We start from the raw sequence: 19,564 nt of genomic DNA, 5'->3' as shown, positions 1-19,564 counted from the left end.
GTATGAAAAACAGAAAAATATTTTTATCTTTTTTTAAACAAACTTTTTGAAAATCGGCCTTCGTCATGCACACGGGACCGGTTTAGCGAGTCTTCACCAAAATTTTGAGCCGATTTGGTCGAAGCAATGTTGAGATATCGTGGCACTCGTTTTTTGAAACTGCTAACATCAAATAGCTATATCTCGGCTATGATACAACCAAATGCCTTCAAATTTGTTTTGTTAATAGATGAAAATGTATATTTTAATACCCTGAAAACAGATTTTGAAAAAAGTTTTAGTGTGTGCTCAAATCAACCTCTGAAATTTTTGCCGATTTACATGTATGTAACCCCTTAAGACGATTTTCGTGATTTTTAACAAATGTATTTTTATTTAAAAAAAACTTCAATTTTGTTCCACGATATCACCAAATCTACACCAATTTGCCTGATTTTGAAAATTTGATTGAAAATTTATGCCCGAAAACAAAATTTCACTGATTTTACAAGGTCAACAACATAAAATCCATATTCCAATGGTTTCCCATGCACGGGTTTGGCTTATATTTGGGTCATCGGCCTATTTTTGCATGCAGAAACGATCACATCATCACAGAAAAAATTCATGGTAATATTACATCTGGGAAGGAGTCATCTTTTAAGTCAGAAAAAATGTGTAATTTTACCTCTGGAAATGTATAATTTAACCACCTTTCTGTGTAATGTAACTTTTTCAGTCAAGAATAGTTTTTTGAAAGCTAAACACTTTTTTTGTAGATTTTCAAATGTTGGGCTGGATTTTTAAATTCCTAAATTTTTTTTTTACAAAAAAAGCAGAAAATTTAACAGAGCTGCTCTTTAACAAAATTTCACTAAATCACTTTTTGATTGCAAATTTTGCAAGTAACTTTTTTTGGTCAATGTAAAAGGAGTTTTCTTGGAAATCAATTTTACTGTCGGAAGCATAGACAACAGTTTTTAATTTAAAAAAAAAATAGAATCTTGAAAACAAAAATTTGTCTTGGCTTAAAAACTACAATACAGATTTTTTGAATTCAAAATGCACCGTTTTCAAGATATAGCCACTTACAGTTTGATTTTGACTGGAAAATTCCCGTTTTTCGATTTTTAAAATAATGTCTATTCCTGATAATATTTTTTCGAAAAATTCCAATGAAATAGCCTTTAATTAATTGAAGATTGGATCTCTGGTTGCTTAAATACAGCAAGTAAAATGAAAAGAAAAAAAGAAAAAAATTTAATCAAGGCTAACATTTCGAATGGGCGTAATATTGAATGTTTAAAAAACATAAATTAACATTAAGTTTGTTTTTGAGAAAAAAAATCAATTGAATGGAAGTCGTGAAGGTTAAAAAGGCCTTTCGCAAACTAACCCGAAAAAAGGTTCTTCGTTTTTTGAAAGATAAACAAAATATTTCGAGAACGAAGAAATGTAAATAAATGAAAAAAACAAGCTCAAAAGAAATATTTTTTTAAAGTTCTGGTTTTTCTTAATCAGATTTCGACTAGAAAACAACCAAATATTTGCTACGATTGTTAATGTCATTTAAAATTAAACTTTCGTAGAATGTTTTTATCTAAGGAAATTAAGGCAAAATTAAATAAAAGATTTAGATCTAGATCAAGAATGATCAAAATCATGATTTGGAATTTTGAAAGATAATTTTTTGATTTTTGTTTTTTTGAATTGATTATTATGTTACTTAAAACACAAATTTTAGTATTTCTAATCTTAAAGAATAAACTCATTTTAAAACTTTGGTATTTTAGGTGAGAAAACCATTTAAAAAATAACCATCTTAAATTATATCGCAGATTGATAAGGTTTTGGAGAATGGTTTTATTTGACACTTTACATAATTATTCAGATTGATAAGGTTTTGGAGAATGGTTTTATTTGAAACTTTACATAATTATTCAGAAATGTTAGAAGATAAAAACTGCATTATATTTTTGTTCTATGAATGACGCAATGGGATTTTTATTATTTAAAACTTCAAAATGTTGCTAAACTGTCAGCTCAAAAAGTTGTTTAAAAAAACTACCCGAGCAGACGGAAATAACGCGGGAATAACATTTTTTGAAATTGGAAAATACTAGGCCAATAACATTTCATGTTATTTATAACAAGTTTTGTTATTCGCCGTTATGATTTTTATGTTATTGGATTGTTATTGTAATAACAGACTAATAACATTTTGAGTAATTCGTCGAACAAATCTTTGTTATTCTTTTTTGTTATTTTAACAACTAATCCGATCATCCCAACAACAGTTTGAGTTATTTTTCCATAACAAAAAATGTTATTCCAAAGTTGTTTTGGCTTTCAACCAATATCAGACCAATAAAAATTTTGTTATGATAACATAAACTGTTGTTAAACTCTTATGCAAAAATTGATTCTGCAAGAATATTCCATAACACTTTCTGTTATTTTAACAGAATTTGTTATTGAAATGGCATGAATTTTGTTATTACCGTCTGCCCGGGTAGTTAGAAAAATCTTAAATCATGTAGCAAGTTATTTAAACTTGTTATTCTAAGTTTTGATAACATTGCATTTGAAAAAAGGTTTGCTTTGCAAAAACTGCAGAAATCTTAAAAAAAAAGTTTGAATAATCATAAACGATTAAAACAAAAGAGCAACCCTAGCCCACCTTTCCAGAAGGGGGTATCGGAATACACCCAGAACCAGTAATAATACCAATAACAATAAATATGGGTGTTACTGACTGACTCACGCGCTTGTTTGTGGTGCAAGCTCGGCAAAGACCGACGACGACGACGATGACGACGCTTACGTAGCTGAGCTGTTATTTTTCGTTTTGGGGAGTTCGTTTCAAAATTTTCGTTCTTCGTTTCTCTCTCTGGAGACCACGGTTCCGTGTGTCGCGCTGACCAGAAGAAAAAAAGCGTGTGTGTATATGAAGAAATAAATATATCGAAAACTTGTTTGTCTATCGTCCACAAAACCCGTGGCAAGTGAGCAGCAGCACCTTTAAGGCCCCCAGGAAATCCATCCAGCGATTAACTACATTAAAAGGTGCGGAGACACCGGCAGTTGAGCTTGACTTTGCTGGGCGATGACGCGACTTTGGTCACCGCACGGAGTTTTCACAGCAGAGTTGGAGTTGGAGAATGAATCATCCGGTTTCAGCTCTTCGGGCTTGGGAGAATTAGCTGGCATTTCGCGGAACCTCAACGATCATCAGCGCAGCTTTTGGAGATATTTCATCGCTTGAAATAAACACATTCGATGACATCGATTGCAAGTGCGTCATACTTGTCTGAGAGAACATCTGTTTACGAATTTGAAACAGTGTTTCTGATTCGGAAATTGGAATCAATGTTGTCGATTTTGAAAAAGACAATTTAAAATCGAAACTTAAGCATAAGTTTAGTTTCATATAAAAAACAAGTTGTGTTTTCATCCCTGACTTGCCTAAGCAAATGGCTGTAACGGAGAAGACACCTCTTCAACGCTCAGTTGCACAGCAAACCAGGCAAAAGAAGGGGATGATATATTACGCAATTACCTGATTAGCGGCAGGTTTGCGTCAAAAGAAAATAGCCAACCTTTTCGCACGACAATTTCCCCCCTTCAAAAGCAAAGCAAATCGTTCCCAAAATACCCTGACGAGAAAACCCCTCCGAAATTTCTTCTTCTTCATCTATTTTCTACCCCTTGACAGAGGATTTTCTCTTCGTTTTTTTTTTCTTCTGCATTTGCAAATTCCTTTCGCCAAGTCGCGCGGCGCGGCAGAGGGGAAGGGAAAATTACTTTTTTGCAATTCCGTCGTGAAACTACTTACTTTTCCTGTCATTCTTGAACGACGAAATAGCCTACTTTTCTGTACCAAAAATAACAGAATCGAATAGCAACACTTTTCAAAATAAATGCTGAAAAGTTCTACTTTTCAGCACTGAAATGGGTGCTGAAAAGTTGAACTTTTCAGCACTTGTTTCGAAAAGTAACACTTTTCAACATTTTTTTGATTCAAACGATTTATTGACAAAATACATGAAAATTTGACATAAAATTTCACTCAATGGGTGTTTTTCGGAATTGCAAAAAATGTTGTATGGAACTCGTTGCAAAACTTGATTTTTTCAGCACTCTTCGTATTTATCCAACTCGGTGAACCTCGTTGGATAAATGTACGACTCGTGCTGAAAAAATCCTCTTTTTGCAACTTGTTGCATAAACTACTATTGTTGATATTTTTCTCTCATCTTAAAAATAGACCACGCCGCTGCGCGCTGTGTGGGTCGCATCGCGGGAAATTTCGCCGATGAGGCGCGGAAAATAGCAGAAAGAAGGTGCATGCTTTGGCGATTTTTCGCGCGCGCGATTTTCCTCTGACAGTTTTGCAGAGGGAGAGAGAGAGGGGGACATTTTTAAAAATATAAATCTTGCCAATCCCAAATATAGAACGAACGAATATCGCTGTGTCTTTTGAACCAAGAGAGTCGCGGGCTTACAACCTGAAATTACATTACCACTCGAGAGCGCGCGTTGTTGATGTTATTTTAAGGGTAGACCATCGCACCAGAGTACTCGGGAATATCAAGTGACGGGTTGGCGTAGGGACGACGTCATCGGAAAGACTTGGGCCAGGGTAGATTTTTGTTTTGGTGGTGGGATTACAATAAGATTAGACGGTTGAATATAACATTGCCAATGGCGCAGATCTATTTTAAATTAAGAGATGAATGCAGAAATAATGAAATGGTTCATTTGCGATTAAAATAGAATTAATTTTTCCAAATCAACAAGACAGTTTTGCCTTAAACACCTGTTTCAGAGAAACCATCAATTAATAAGAATTTATTGTTACAATACAAATCAATTTCAAAAGTCGATGACAAATAACTTAGTTGCAATAAGTAACTTTACTAAGTTACAAAATCATGTTATGTACATAACAAGTTGATGTCATTTCAGCTGTTTTTTTTTTAAATAATGCCTAATCAATGGAAATAAATAAATTTTAAATTTTGTGAATAACAATATTAAAGCAGAATTTTATGAATTTCCTTGGATTTGTAACCTTCAACGCATTCAACATTACTTCAAAATTGCAAGTTCTGAAGGTATTTTTCTAGATTTCTAAATTGTGCAAACAAAAGTTCCTAAATTTACCCTTGGCTGAAAGTGGCAATTATCAGATTGTCAGATTCTCAATCTATAATGCTGGTTTGAAAGTTATTGAATTACACGGGCCATTGAAAAAATCAAAATTCTATCTTACTGTGACAATGTACAAACAGGTCTTAGTCCTCACCCCAAGTAAACAATTGTCCATACAAAACATCTTTATTGTATGAAGCGAGAACTATCAAAACAAACAAATTTTGAATGTACCACTCATCGGTTAAAAGAAGTTTAGAGAAAGAAAAAAAACTTTCATAAATTCATGAATTCATTCAAACTTTCATAGATTCATGACATTTAATTATGTAGAAAGAATTTTTGTGATACTTTTTATAAAGAAATTTATAAAGCCAGACTTCTGGAGCAACACTTGAAAGTGGCGGCTGCTCTTACGCCTTTCATTACACGCGTTTAAATGGGACGAAAGGCCGTAAGAGCAATGTCGAACCGCCCCTTTCAAATGTTGCTCCAGACTTGACACTTGATTTTTTCTACAACAACTTTCAATACCATGTGTACTAACCTTAATGAACGTTCAAAAAAACTCCAGATACGGAAAGCAAAGAAATTTAAACATTTTCGCCTTTAATATTATATTATATATTGGGAAATTTTACTCTAGATTAAAACAAAAAAAATATCGCTCAGCTTTAAATAAAAACTCTAAAATTTGCCATACTTACCTATAAGGTTTAACCATTATTGAATCAGATTTACCTTTTTTATTAATCGCCCAAGACGAGGTAAATGTCGAAAGGAGGCATAAAAACGCCAGAAAGTAATTTTTCAACCAATTCAAAGCATTGAAAAAAAAAACTCTCTAATTTTCAGGGTAATATGGGACATTTTTTGAAGAATTTAGATAAATTTTGATTGAAAACTCATTTTAATTGCAAAAATCAAAGGATATCAATTCAGTAGCCCTTAAAATTTAAAAATAGTTTGTATACTGCAAAATGAAGATTTTTAAGCATGAGTCGTACATTTATCCAACGAGGGTCTGCCGAGTTTGATAAATACGACGAGTACTGAAATAAAAATCGAGTTTTAAACTTTTTTTTTTTGCAAATTCAGTATAACACCATATAAATGAGATTTAAAGTGGAACTTTCATGTGTGTTTCGTCAATTCACCGTTTGCTGTGTCAAAAATCAAAACAATCCTCAAAAGTATTACTTTACGATAAAAAAGACTGATATGTTAAACTTTATAGCACTCAATTGGAAGCTGAAAAGTATATTATTTTAGAACTTGTATCGAAAAGTAATACTATTCGATTCTTTATTTTTGGTGGATAAATGTAGGCCGTTTAGTCATTCGAGAATGACAGGAACAATAAGAAGTTTTACAACGGATTTGCAAAAAGAAAACAAAATTATGTTTCCTCAATATTTCATAAAAATTGAATTAAAACAACCCGAATAATAGTTGATTTTATCAACAAAAGTGTAGTAATCAAATCTCTCTTTAATGTTTTAACTGTTTAAAGTTACATCCAAACCCTCACTACTGTTTTTGGTAGATGTAACTTAGTCAATGTTGAATAAATAGAAAAAAAAAAATATTAAGGAAGACAAAAAAACAAGAATTGAATAGATGTTTGAAATACAAAGGTTATTCAAAACAACTTAAAATAGGCAGTTTTAAATCCTGATATTCCAGGTTTTTGAGAAAATTCTGCTTTTAAAAACTAAACATGGACATGATAATTTTTCGTAAGTTTTCAAGAACAATTTCAACAATTTTATCGCAAATTTAAAAAAAAGATTGACTTTTCAAAATCAGAAATTTGACAAAAGATAGCGAATGAAGATTTAAGAAAAGGCCTATTTTGGCTCCAAAATAAGGGAGCTAAATTTTTTTTATAAAAAATTCAAGATTTCATAAACTTTGAAAAATATTTGCAACGGCCTTACTTTTTTTATGTGAATGATTGTAAACAACTATACTGATGAGAGTTTGAATATATGCAGAAATTAAATGAATTCGCTAAAAAAGATTCACAATCTATATCATATTATTTGCATCGTCTAATCATGACAAAGTCTGGACCACCATTCGACTACACACTTTCGAACGCTGTGAATAATGATTCCCCAAGTAATATTCACTTAGACAGACCTGGGTGGTGCGCAATGTGCGCAAAATGACTCAAACCAAACAGAGAATAAATCGCAACCCGGTCATTCGACGTCACCTCGTTCACTCCGTCCGGTATTTTCAAGCTTATAACCAACCCTCCTCCTTGCTTGCACTTGCATTCACTCTCCAAAGTCTCCAACAACGGGGCTTGTTTGTTTGGTATCCGCCGCCCAATCAGCATGTCATGATTTATTTTTATCGACGCGCAAGCAAGTTCGCAATTTGCCTCGCTAGGCTCCTGCCTGTGGGTGTAACAAGTTACAACAGCCGAGAGAACGAACGAAGCTGAAGCTGAAACTGCTGCTCATGAGACAGTTGTCTAGTAGTGCTGCGGTGGCTGGTTTCGACGACAACAACAACTTCGCCGCCATCCACCGAAAACTCAGTCAGTCAGTCACAGCTTGCTTTGCATGTGTGGAAGTGAGTGGCACCGTTAAAAAAGTTGCGTCGACAGTGGGAGTTGAACCGAGCTGTAAGTTAACGAATGACCTGCGACCTTGCCAACTGCGCTACCGCGCAGCGTCGTAGCGTGTGCGCTGGACGCCTACAGATCAGCGTTCAACCATTCTTCCTTCTTACAGTGTCCTCCCAGCGGTACATCGCGCTGCACGGAATCCCCGTCACACGAATACCGACCGAGCTTCCAATATCCATATCGCGCTCTCGTCCGCTCGTATATGTTTGTGTTGTTTTTTTTTCGGTTAGCTCAGCTGCTTCGACAAGGAATTCCGTCGTCGTCGCATACTTGTACACTGGGGTAGACAAGTGAAAGAGAGCGTGGCTCTATGTAGAGTACCCCATGGAGGAGTAGATCGCGCTGAACAGAAGGGCGAAACGTGACTCGGTCGGTCGCGAATGAAAATTCGATGAAAACCCTAGCCCGTTCGGGGATTCGCAGACACAGACAGAGCAAGCAAGCAAAGCTTTTCTTTCACATTACGTAAGGGGATTCCCGGCGTACATACAAGTGCAGAGAGAGAGAGCAGCAAGTGAAAGAATGAGGGGGCGGACACCGGGGGGAGAATCATCATCATCATGAGAACGTTGTGCGTGGATTTACACTCTCGGGTTGGGTAGAAAGGTAGAGTAGAAGTGCCGTTCTCGCACCCAGCGAAGAAGGTAAAAGTCATTTGACCCTACTTTATGAGGCGTTTTGCGCTCGTTTTTTTTGTCTTTTCGGCGCGATTACAAAACCCAGGTAGAACCAAGTTTCACTTTGTAGCATATTCAAGAGAAGGTGTGTTTACTTCCTCCTTTGTCTTCGGCCCGGGGACCCCCAGGTATCAACACAACCCTCTGGCATTTCTCGTGTGGTGCGTCGTCGTAGCGCAGGGATTTCCCGGACCGTTCTGCGGCACAGGAGAGGCACTTGAGGTGTGCGTTTTCTTTTTTCGGGCAGGAATTCCTAGAAGTCTGAGACTGGGATCCGAGAGCGGCTTGACAAGTGGATTTTTTATGGCCTGTCTGGGTCGGATGTAGGGCTGAACTAGACCGAGAATCTCCGGGCATCTCTTTTGTGATTGTAAATGGCTAAAGGTGCACTTTTCAAGTGTTGTCCCGCATTGTTTTCGAGTTAATCCTTTTGGTCATATAACAATTTAGGTAATCCTTTGCCGTTTTAACAGGTCTCGGGGTTTGGGCTTTCGCATTTTGACAATCACAATCAATGAACATAACCGAAAAAGCCTTCCTCACATTTAGTTTAAGCCAATCGAGTCGGGAAATCGAGAAAGTCGGAAAATTTTCTGTAACCCGCCAAAATCCGCAAAAAAAGGCGAAAATTCTGAATTTTTAGATTTTATTTTTTGAAAAATTTGGGAAAAGTTTGGCATCTCAAGCATATTTGCTTGAAAAATATTGTAAAACTCTTGAATACTTTTGTAATATTTTTTTACAATATTCCAATCAGCACCACTAAAACAAGCTAAGGCTATTTAAGATATTGAATTTGCAATAAAGATAGGATGGCATGCAGGGTTGTAAAAATATCAAACTATCAACTCTCAGCAACTACAATTATCAAGCCTGAATACTCATGCCCCAAATACAACTGCTCTTCTTTCCGTATTGATACTCTCAGCGCCGAACATAGCCGAACACGTTTTTGTGTTTACACACTCGCGTTTGACATTCTCCTTTTCTCTCTCATTTCCGCTTTCACGATCATCCAACCGCAACAGCGTTTAACCACAAAAGCCGCCACAAAATCAATCTTTCAAGCGTAGTGTCGTGTTCTTTCATTGCAGTTTTCGGAGAGATTGAGAGACTCGCCGGTGAGAGCGCATAGTGGAGAGAAATGGGTGGAGTGATAGAGAGAGAATGCCATCGCTGAGAATCACGTGACACAAGAAGAGATCTCATTGTGACGGTCGCTATACTCTATGATGTTTTTGGTGCAGAGATAACAAATGACAGCTTCTTCTATCACTAATTTGCACTCATTTGGCATGACATGCAATTTACACAGATTTTCATAATTTTTATCAATAAAAAATTGACTTAGTTTAATAAATGTAAACGTAACTGTAAACTTGGATTCCCTTTTTTGTCAAAATTTGGATTTTAGGTGATTTGACGATTCCAACTTGAGTTTGGAAATAGTTTTTTTGTCGATTATATTTAAAATTTGTTAAACTCAATTTATTAAGTCATAGCAAATATATTTTCCAATTTTGCAGCGGCCTCAGAAGAATAAAAATTTACAAGCCTGAAAAAAATAAATAGGAAAGCTGAAAAAACACAAATTCTTAGGTAATTCGAAATGTTTTGAAAGATATTTACTGAAATCAATTTTTAGCATTTTTTTTATAAAGTCAAGAACAAATTGTTTAAGTTTTGTCTCATAATCCAAATTATGTGTGCTAGCATTTTATGCATTTAATCAAAAATAAAATTGATGATGAGTTTCTATTGTAACTGAGCAGGGTGACCACTCAAATCCCATTTTCAAATTCCCGACTTTTTCCCGACATTCTCAGAACCTCAAAAAATAGGTACTTCTTATCTGAAGAATGATTTTTTTTCCAAAAAACTCTTTATAAAAAGTCAATATAAACTATTGGACAAAATTAAAAAAAAAATCAGACAATTTAAGTAATTAAATATAATTTCAATTTTTATTTTTTTTAAAACCAGAGACAAAGTTTTTTTGAAACTTCGTTTCCACTGGCAATGAAAATGATGATGACAAAAAAGTAAAAAATAAAAAAAAATTTTTATTCTTATGTTTATATTTTTTACCAAATCTTTAGATATCTTTTCCCTTGATTAAAGTTATTATTTTCAAAGAATTTAAAAAAATCTTTGAATTTGTTTAAAAGATGTTTTACGAAGAATCCTTTAAAATTTAATAAATTTTGCTATTTAATCTTTTGAATCAATTTCGATTTATCGAAGTGCCAGTATTAAAATGTTTAATGTTCAATAAAAACTTCAGTTTGACAACACTTCATACTAAACCACTTATTTCATACGAATGTTTCTTTAAAAAAAGTTCTCTAAACTTATTTGTTATAACTCAAACAAAATCTTATTAATTTAATCAAGCCAATGCAAATTTTAATTATTTTTTCCCGCATAAAAACATGACAAATCTTTTACAAGCTATTGAGAATACATTGTTATACGTTCATTAATAAATTTCTTAACAAGTGAAGGCTTTTTAAACTTTGTACAAATTTTGAATTTTTAAAGCACAAAACGGAAAAAGATGAGAAAGTTCAGAAAAACAATATTTTCGTAAATTCATTAATATACTGATCATATCTGAGAGTCCAAAATTTTGATTAAATTTTTTACCAGCCTTATTTACAATTTCAAGGTTTTGAAATATTTTTAAAATGTAAAACAGTTTTTTCCATTTTTTCATTCAGAACAAAAAACGTTTGTATTATTTTCGATATTTAAGTTTTCCGAAAACTGAAAACGAAGCTAAAAAACTATAGTCTATCGCACAAAAGTTTAAGCGAATCAAATATTTGGAAACAATATTTGAAATGACTTAATGAACATTTAAACAAATTAAACACAAATAAAAACTATGCCAAACTGAAGTTGGATTCTTTTTTTGTAATATTTAACCAATTTGGCAAAATGAAACAGAATCAGAATCATAACTATACGCTGGTCATGTTGTTATTTGAAGTTATATGTTATGTTATCATTTGTTCGATAAACTTAGTCAAAAATAAATAACAATCTTTTTGTTCATAAAAATTGGGTCAAAAACATGCCACAATTATCATCTGAAATTTATTAGGATTTTTAACGTCTTATGTCTTGAAAAGCCTTTTGATTCTCATATAGATTGAAATAAGGAAAAGAACCCTAAATTTGAAGTTCGATGCTGAAGACGAAATGAGTGAAAAAAATACACAGTATTTTAAAATTATTCAAGAGTTTGAAAATATTTTCCAAACAGGTATGCTTGGGATTCCCGACTTTTCAACAAAAAATCACAAATTCCCGACTTTTTCCCGATTTTTCGTGGATTTTGGCAAATTCCCGACTTTCCCGATTTCCCGACTTGAGTGGCCACCCTGTACTGTAATGGTCAATAGTCTGATTTTTTTTAAAATATTTTTGAAAATTGTGTTCAATGGTTGATTTTGACTTTTTAAAAAACATTTTCGATCATTATTTAGGCAATCATTATTTAGGTAAGAAATTACTATGAAGTATTTGAGGTCCTGGAAAAGTCGTCAAAATCGGTATAGTTCGAATATGGGATTTCAGTGGCCCATTATTATAAGTTTTCAAACATTTTATTTTCATCTCTTGGATTTTTTTTTTCAGAGTTTCACAGCAATTTTCTGAGTTCGTGCTTTTTTGTTGTTAAAATCATATTGTTTACATTCTGTTGATGTTATATTTTGTGTGGGTTACTAATCTTTGAAGTTTGAGGGCAATTTTTTGCTCAGGTTTACAAGTGAAAAAAAATGTCGATGTTGCTACTTCACGATCGAGATCCTTATTTTCGAGGAGTAAGTATTATACTCTCAATTCAAATTGAGATTATATAAGGGCCTTTTTGGAGTGTAATAAATTTGTATAATTCTAAAAAATATAGTGGAACCGAATTTTGGAAACAAGCGATGATTTATTTTATTCTATCTGATAATCTTTTAGAAATTGAAACAGTTGGTAAAAATTTTCGGACAAAATAATATAAAAAGACGAAATCAACTTACTTGTTTTAGTAGCTCCCTTCTTGCGTCCCATTCTGGATGATGCTCCTCAGCTTCTCGATTGGGTTCGGCGAAATTTCCCCAAACAGTAGCTTCCCCCCTCAATCTCAATCAAACGCGAAATTACTCTCCACAGTGGTTATCGCGCGATTCTTTCTTGTATTCTTCCTTCACCTTCTGCCACACTCTGCCACTCTCACGGGCCGGTACAAATTCCGAGATATGTTTTGCTTCTTCCGGTCGTCGTCCGCGCGCGCGTTAAGCAATTTCTTCCTTCTTCGCTTCTTGGTCGTACCCATAAACAACAACAAAAAGCAGAAAAAAACGCAACTTTTTATTCGAGTTTGGAGCTCCGCTGCCAGAGCATTAACCAGAAGGTGGGGGTCTTCTTGTTCTACTCATTTTGCTTCCACTCTAGCACTCCACTCCACACTACGGCTCCAAACTTTACGACTTTCCTCCTCGCAACTCTTTTCGCTTGTTTTCTGGTTTGGCCGCTTATTTCTTTTTGCACCTCAAGCAAATGCTTAGAAGAAGCCAGAAATCTGAGTGAGAGAGGTGAAACCGTCTGGCGTGCGCGCGCGAAATTCCGCACCACCTCAGACTTTTTCTACACTTTTGGACTTGTGACGATGGCGGCCGATGATGATGACGAGATCTCGTGCATTCTGTTAGTGCTGCTGTTTTATTACTTCTTACTTAGTTTGCTGGTTTCTTTGCTTGGCCTGGCTGGAAGCACTCGGATATAGTAGCAGCGGCTGCAAAAACAAGTTGTCCGCTCAAACTAAATGTCTGCTCGAACGAAAGGGCATTTTTACGGTGGAATTTGCGTCAAACCGAGTCACTGTGAATGAAAAAGTGTAGAAGGAAATGAATCAGTAAATTAAATTAGTGGAAGATTAGTATGGAATAAAGAATACATTTTGGTTGAAATTGCTTTAAATTTGGTTTTTTAACCAAATAATTTAGTAATCGGTAAATCACCTGCCAAAAAAAGGCAGAGCAGTTCTCCCAGATTTCGGTCATTCGATTTTTTTTTTGTATTTTTTAATCCGACTGAAACTTTTTTGGTGCCTTCGGTATGCCCAAAGAAGCCATTTTGCATCATTAGTTTGTCCATATAATTTTCCATACAAATTTGGCAGCTGTCCATACAAAAATGATGTATGAAAATTCAAAAATCTGTATCTTTTGAAGGAATTTTTTGATCGATTTGGTGTCTTCGGCAAAGTTGTAGGTATGGATATGGACTACACTGGAAAAAAATGATACACGGTAAAAAATTTTGGTGATTTTTTATTTAACTTTCTGTCACTAAAACTTGATTTGCAAAAAAACACTATTTTTATTTTTATTTATATATTTTTTAGAGGACATCAAATGCCAACTTTTTAGAAATTTCCAGGTTGTGCAAAAAATCTTTGAGCGAGTTATGAATTTTTGAATCAATACTGATTTAAAAAAACGAAAAATCGGTCGCAAAAATTTTTCAACTTCATTTTTCGATGGAAAATCAAATTTGCAATCATAAAGTACTTCAGTTAAATTTTGATAAAGTGCACCGTTTTCAAGTTAAGGCCATTTTTGGGTGACTTTTTAGAAAATAGTCGCAGTTTTTCTTTTTTTTTAATAAGTGCACATGTACGCCCACTTAAGAAAAAAATATTTTTGAAAAGCTGAGAAAATTCTCTATATTTTGCTTTTTTGAACTTTGTTGATACGACCCTTAGTTGCTGAGATATTGCCATGCAAAGGTTTAAAAACAGGAAAATTGATGTTTTCTAAGTCTCACCCAAACAACACACCATTTTCTAATGTCGATATCTCAACAACTAATTGTTCGATTTGCAATGTTAAAATATGAAACATTCGTGAAATTTTTCGGTCTTTTCGAAAAAAATATTTTTAAAATTTTTAATCCCATACTAACATTTTAAAAGGGCGTAATATTGAAGGTTTGTTTGGAAAATTAGCAAACACTTCAGTCGGATTAAAAAATACAAAAATTAAAATTTAAGAAAAAAGACCGATTTCGTAGAGAATTGCTCGGCAGCGAATAACCAAGAAAGTTAATGCTACCAGAAGTAAATGATTTTTTGGTAAAATTGGTTGTTAGATAAACAATAATAAGCTTTACTACCGAATTTGGTTGAATTTTACCAAAAGCAGTAATTTTCAGTTTACCGATCCTTCAGCAGTTGAAAAATCGGAAAGTTTACAGAAAAGCTTTTTATTTTTTTATTTTTTTAAACTCCACCTCCTATTTTAAAAAAAAATTTAAACAATTTTATATTTTTTTGAAATTTTTTTTGAATTTTTTTTCTAACTTTCAAGATAACTGCTGCCATGTTTTAGGCATTTTGTGATATGAACAATTTGTTTGAAAAGCTGTAAAATTAATCTTGGCCTTGGAACAGGCTTTTTTTTAATTTTCAATAATTTGAAATCTAACTTAGCTTCTAAAAGTATTATAATCAAGAAATCACCTGGAAAACTAGTTTTTGACAAAATCACAACGCTCAAGAATTATTGAATACCCTCAAAAGATTATGATATTTTCTAAAAAAAAATGATTTGGAATACGAGCTGCATTAATGGATTTTTGGACCATTTTTCACATAGTGTAAAGGTAAACAAATTTTTAACTTTTATGCAACTGGGCCCTCGTCCTGTCACGTCCGTCAGTAGTCTTGTCGTACATTACAACTAGAATCAGATCTGCCAATGAATTAGTACACTTCGACCAAATAAACACTGACGCAGTATGGATCTGACTCTAGAATAAATGCACAGTTGTGTGTTATTCATAAGTCCAAAATGTTCAATTATTCATATAAGTCCAAATTTTCATTTGCGGATAACTACCTAACTTGAATTGAATACAAGATTTAAAGCAAGCTATCCGAAAGCTACTCTTATCTCAAATCCCCGACATTTTAATTAATAGCCAAAAAAACGTTTCTTGTAAAACCTGTCTGGCTTCTTTAAAAAAAAAAAACAAAAAAAATTAATAACAGTTCATATTTTACAAGTCGTGAATTGAAAAAGAGACGACCATTTGATCGTCAGAATTCCAGTAGATCCTCGATTCGCAACAATGGTCGATACAATCATAATCCGACAACCGTTAGTTCAACAGATCAACGAACTTAGTCCGATATCATTTCACTATTGATTGATCGAGACTCGATGGAAATTTTGACAAATCATAATGGTTTTTATGCTACTTGAATGGAAATGACCGATTCTGATAGAATTACTAAATTCACTGTTACTAATTTTGTCCCTAAATAACTAAAGGCATAGTATTAAAAGTTGATATTTATAGTTAAAATCCTAAATTCTACAAAAAATATTTTTTTAAAAACCCGCATCCTAACCTGACACCCACATTAAGATAGGGAAAAATCACATATGTAGCGGTTCATTGTACAAATGTGAAATTTCCACTATCAGAGAACCTCCTTGTCCCGATGACAGCTTACCGGCCATCGATTAAGCCCTGAGACTGCTCCAAAGTGGGTTCTCGCAGCATGAAGTGGTGTCCATGTGTAAAAATGGAAGCTTCAGCAATATACTGAACACTTCGATTTTAATTCCACATCGAATCAAATCATACTCTTTGCCAAACAAGCATCAAACCTATGACACTCATTATGACAAAGCCCAGGGAACTTTTATGCATTTATTTCTTTTTAAAACAGGATTAGAACACATCTTCAATTTTTAAAATCATTTGCAGTAAAGCTAATTTCATTGTAAAATTTGAACAAAAAGGCTGTTTCTAACATTTTTCTAAGTTTATTCGCCCCCTTTCCAAATAGGCTTGAAAAATCAGGAGGCAAAAATTATGTTTTACTAAAAACCTCCAAATTTCTATGGAAATAGAAGTGAATCAACTGAAAACTATTTGAAATGCATTTCCCTGCTTTGATAATCATATTTTGCATGTTTGTGCTCGTTTGAAAATATTTTGAATATTTACGAAATTTCGATGTACAGCACCGCAATTTTTTTTGTTCGCGAAAATTGTTATTTTTTTTTCAATACTTTTATATTTGGACAGATGTTAAATGCATTTTTAACCTTTTTTTCTACTTTGGTCAGAGTCGAGGGACAAAAACTTCAACAAATGTTTGGATAGGTCTAAAAAGGCAATATAACTTTTGCATGGATTTTTTTTTGCAATAGAATTTTAAGCTACATTTTAAAATTTGTTCAACCTAACCTCAGTTTTATATGTATAACTAAAAGTTAATAACTTTGTTGTAGAGACACTCATAATAATGGTTCATTTGACATAAATAATTATTAATAATCAAATTTAAGTGTAAAAGTATTTTAAAAAGTCAATTCAAAACTCAACATTGGAATTACAAACGTAATTTTTTTTTTTTGAAGGCGCCTGTCTTATTTTCAAAACATAAATCTTCTAATTTAATTATTTTTTAAGAGCACCTGTTGAAAAATACCAGAAGACTCAATTTTAGTTTTCTGTGTGGTTTTTTTTTTTTGTTTTGTTTCTAATAATAAAGATTTGTGATGAAAACAGTTCTTTGGATTGTGCCAAGCCTTTTAAAAACACATGGTTGACATGTCAAATATTTAAGGCAGCTGGATCCCCCTTTTAAATTTTCAGTAAATTTGGCAAACAAAAGTTAACATTTTGCCAAATTTTTGATTCTCAATCAGATTGAAACTTTTCGTATATATCCAGTACTGTTTTTTGAAAAGTCGGAAAAGATTCGTATGAAAGTGAGTTCAGCATGCTAAAAAAAAAAATTATTTAATATATTTAATTAAATTTAACGAATCAAAAATTAACAAATTTAAATTTAGTTTAATCAATGCGCTATTTTGCCTAAACATTATTTTAGACAACCAGTTCAATATGTAGTGAACAAATAATAATAATAATAATAGGTATTACATTGAGCATGTAACTAACAGGATGATTTTTTTTTTTCAACACAAAGTGAAGTTCCACAAAGTCAAATTCCATGACAACAGGCAACTACAACGAAACAAAACTAGTAGTGTTGAAAGGTAGCTGGGGAGGCCAGCAAATTTTTACACTTCGAGTTTTGTGGAAAAGTTATCTGCTGTCTTGGAATTTGCTAAATAATTCTACTGCCCATGTTCGCATAAATGTCCCATATTCAAAAACAGCAGCAAGAGAAAAACGCAAAGCAAGTTTGTGCTTCTCATAAGGCTACGTGTTAAATTTTCGCGAAAAAACTGGATTTTCTCCTGATTTCTAGAAAAAAGTGCTGGATTTTGAGGCTTTTCTGAAAGATTACACGATTTTGAACCAATCTGCATAAATAACTCAAAAGTAAAGAAATGCGATCAGGGGCATTGTAGCTGTCAAATTGCGCCACAGAAAAAAGCAATTCCCGTAATCGTGAATTGTGTTCACGAGTTTAAGAACCACGAAGGAATTTATTCATGAATATGATACATTTGCACTATAAACGTGAATACGTAAACGTGAAACGTGAATTCGTGCTTTATGATCAAAATTCACGATTTCGAGAATTGATTTTTTTTCCGTGTTATCTGCCAGACGTCCCCACTCTTCCTTACTTTGTTACATCGTACATTCACTACATAACAATAACAAATGATACAGCTTCTTCAATTGATTTACATCTTTGTTTCTGGGGTCAAGTTTTTGGTTAGTTTTGCTGGTTTTTCTACAAGCAGATTTACAAGCGTCACTGTGTTTTAATCACTTTACTCCAGGCGTAAAACAATCAAACTTCATTTATTTCAACAAACCTTATGAACTGGAACAAAAGCTGCTAGGTCGAATGATTTGGCTGGTGTTATTGACGATGATGATGATGATCCTAGGAGGCGCTGTTGCTAGTGATGACTCGCCGCCCTCACAAACAAAACAGAACCAAAGCCGCGACCAAAGTCTTTCCTTCTTCTCTATTTTTTCGCTGCATTTCTTCACTGTTTGCTACTTGTTTTTCCACTCCATCAAAATTTGGATTTTCACGCTCGAGCGAAAAATTCCTCGCTTTCATTTGCATAAACGGCGTTCAAAAACACACACACACGTGGCAGTTCAGTTCTTTGTCCTTAATCAACCGACTACACTACACTTTCTTCTTGCCCACCCATCGCAGCATGCCACATAAAACCAAGTCCTGGTCCCGGTGTCGTCCTGTGTCTCAAAAATCACCACCAAAAAACACTCACACACGAGCGCGAAAAATTAACGCAGAAGCAACAGAGCAGGCGACGACGACGACGACGGAGGAATTCCCTCTCTTGCTTTCTTCTTCTCTCGCACGCGATGCACTTGCCCTAGAAGAGGCGATCTCACTCTCGCACACACTCGCTGCTGCTGTAATCAAAACACACTCACCCAGTAAAACGAGGAAGCGCGCGCGCGGGGGTGTGAGTGCGGAGCGAGGCGAGGTAACGACGACAACAACAACCACAGCCGAGAGCGAAACGGGGAGGGTGGTTTCTCGTTCTCTCTCTCACTCTCGAGCTAGCAACAGAAACAACAAAAAATAAAAACGAAGAAGGAAAAACAGTGTTGACCGGGGAAGTGAGCGCGGCTGCAAAAAATCCAGAACGCGACTGCTCTCGTCGGGCGGCGAACCTCGAATGATTGGCTTGGCAGGCCAGACGCTGAATCATAAGGCCAAAACAGAACACATATCGAGAGAGAGAATGAGAGAGCGTGAGAGAGTTTTCTATTTACTACGCACACAACAACACGTATGCTAATGAAGAAGAGGCAGCGGTTTTTGAATGATTGCACTCACTTGTGGGATGGGGATTGGGGAGAGCTGCGGGAGGATTCCCCTGGTAGGGTGGAGGGGTAGGAAGTGGGTGGCGGCTGATAATGACTTTTTGATAGTTTCGTGTAAATTTAATCAGAATTACGAGAAAAAATCTAAAAAAAAAGAAAAAAATAATATCAAATTGAAAAAAATAGCGAAGAGTATCGCAAAATACTTTTTACATTACATTATCCGTAGACCTTGGAAAAAAAATCATTTCGGATAATCCAAACACGGAAAAAATGGCTGATACATGATTTAAAAAAAATAAGC

At 34.3% G+C, this 19,564-nt stretch overlaps 1 protein-coding gene across 2 annotated transcripts in view; it reads right to left on the bottom strand.

Moving 5' to 3' along the window:
* LOC120417817 (transcription factor HIVEP3) overlaps nt 1-19,117 on the bottom strand; it is a 75,080-nt gene extending 55,963 nt beyond the window's left edge. For both annotated transcript variants that reach the window (XM_039580022.2, XM_039580023.2), the window contains exons 1-2: nt 18,267-19,117; nt 12,489-13,329 (exon numbers count right to left, since the gene is read on the bottom strand). In XM_039580022.2, the coding sequence (XP_039435956.1) occupies nt 12,489-12,519 (31 nt within the window). In that variant the 5' untranslated portion in view covers nt 12,520-13,329; nt 18,267-19,117. The remainder of the gene's footprint in view (nt 1-12,488; nt 13,330-18,266) is intronic.
* Nucleotides 19,118-19,564: the final 447 nt, after the last annotated feature.

This window comes from Culex pipiens, chromosome 3 (genome assembly GCF_016801865.2).
Source record: "Culex pipiens pallens isolate TS chromosome 3, TS_CPP_V2, whole genome shotgun sequence".
In the NCBI taxonomy this organism is placed as follows: Eukaryota; Metazoa; Arthropoda; class Insecta; order Diptera; family Culicidae; genus Culex; species Culex pipiens.
The sequence above is the reverse complement of the archived record's forward strand: the minus strand, read 5'-3'. Positions and strand labels throughout refer to the sequence as shown.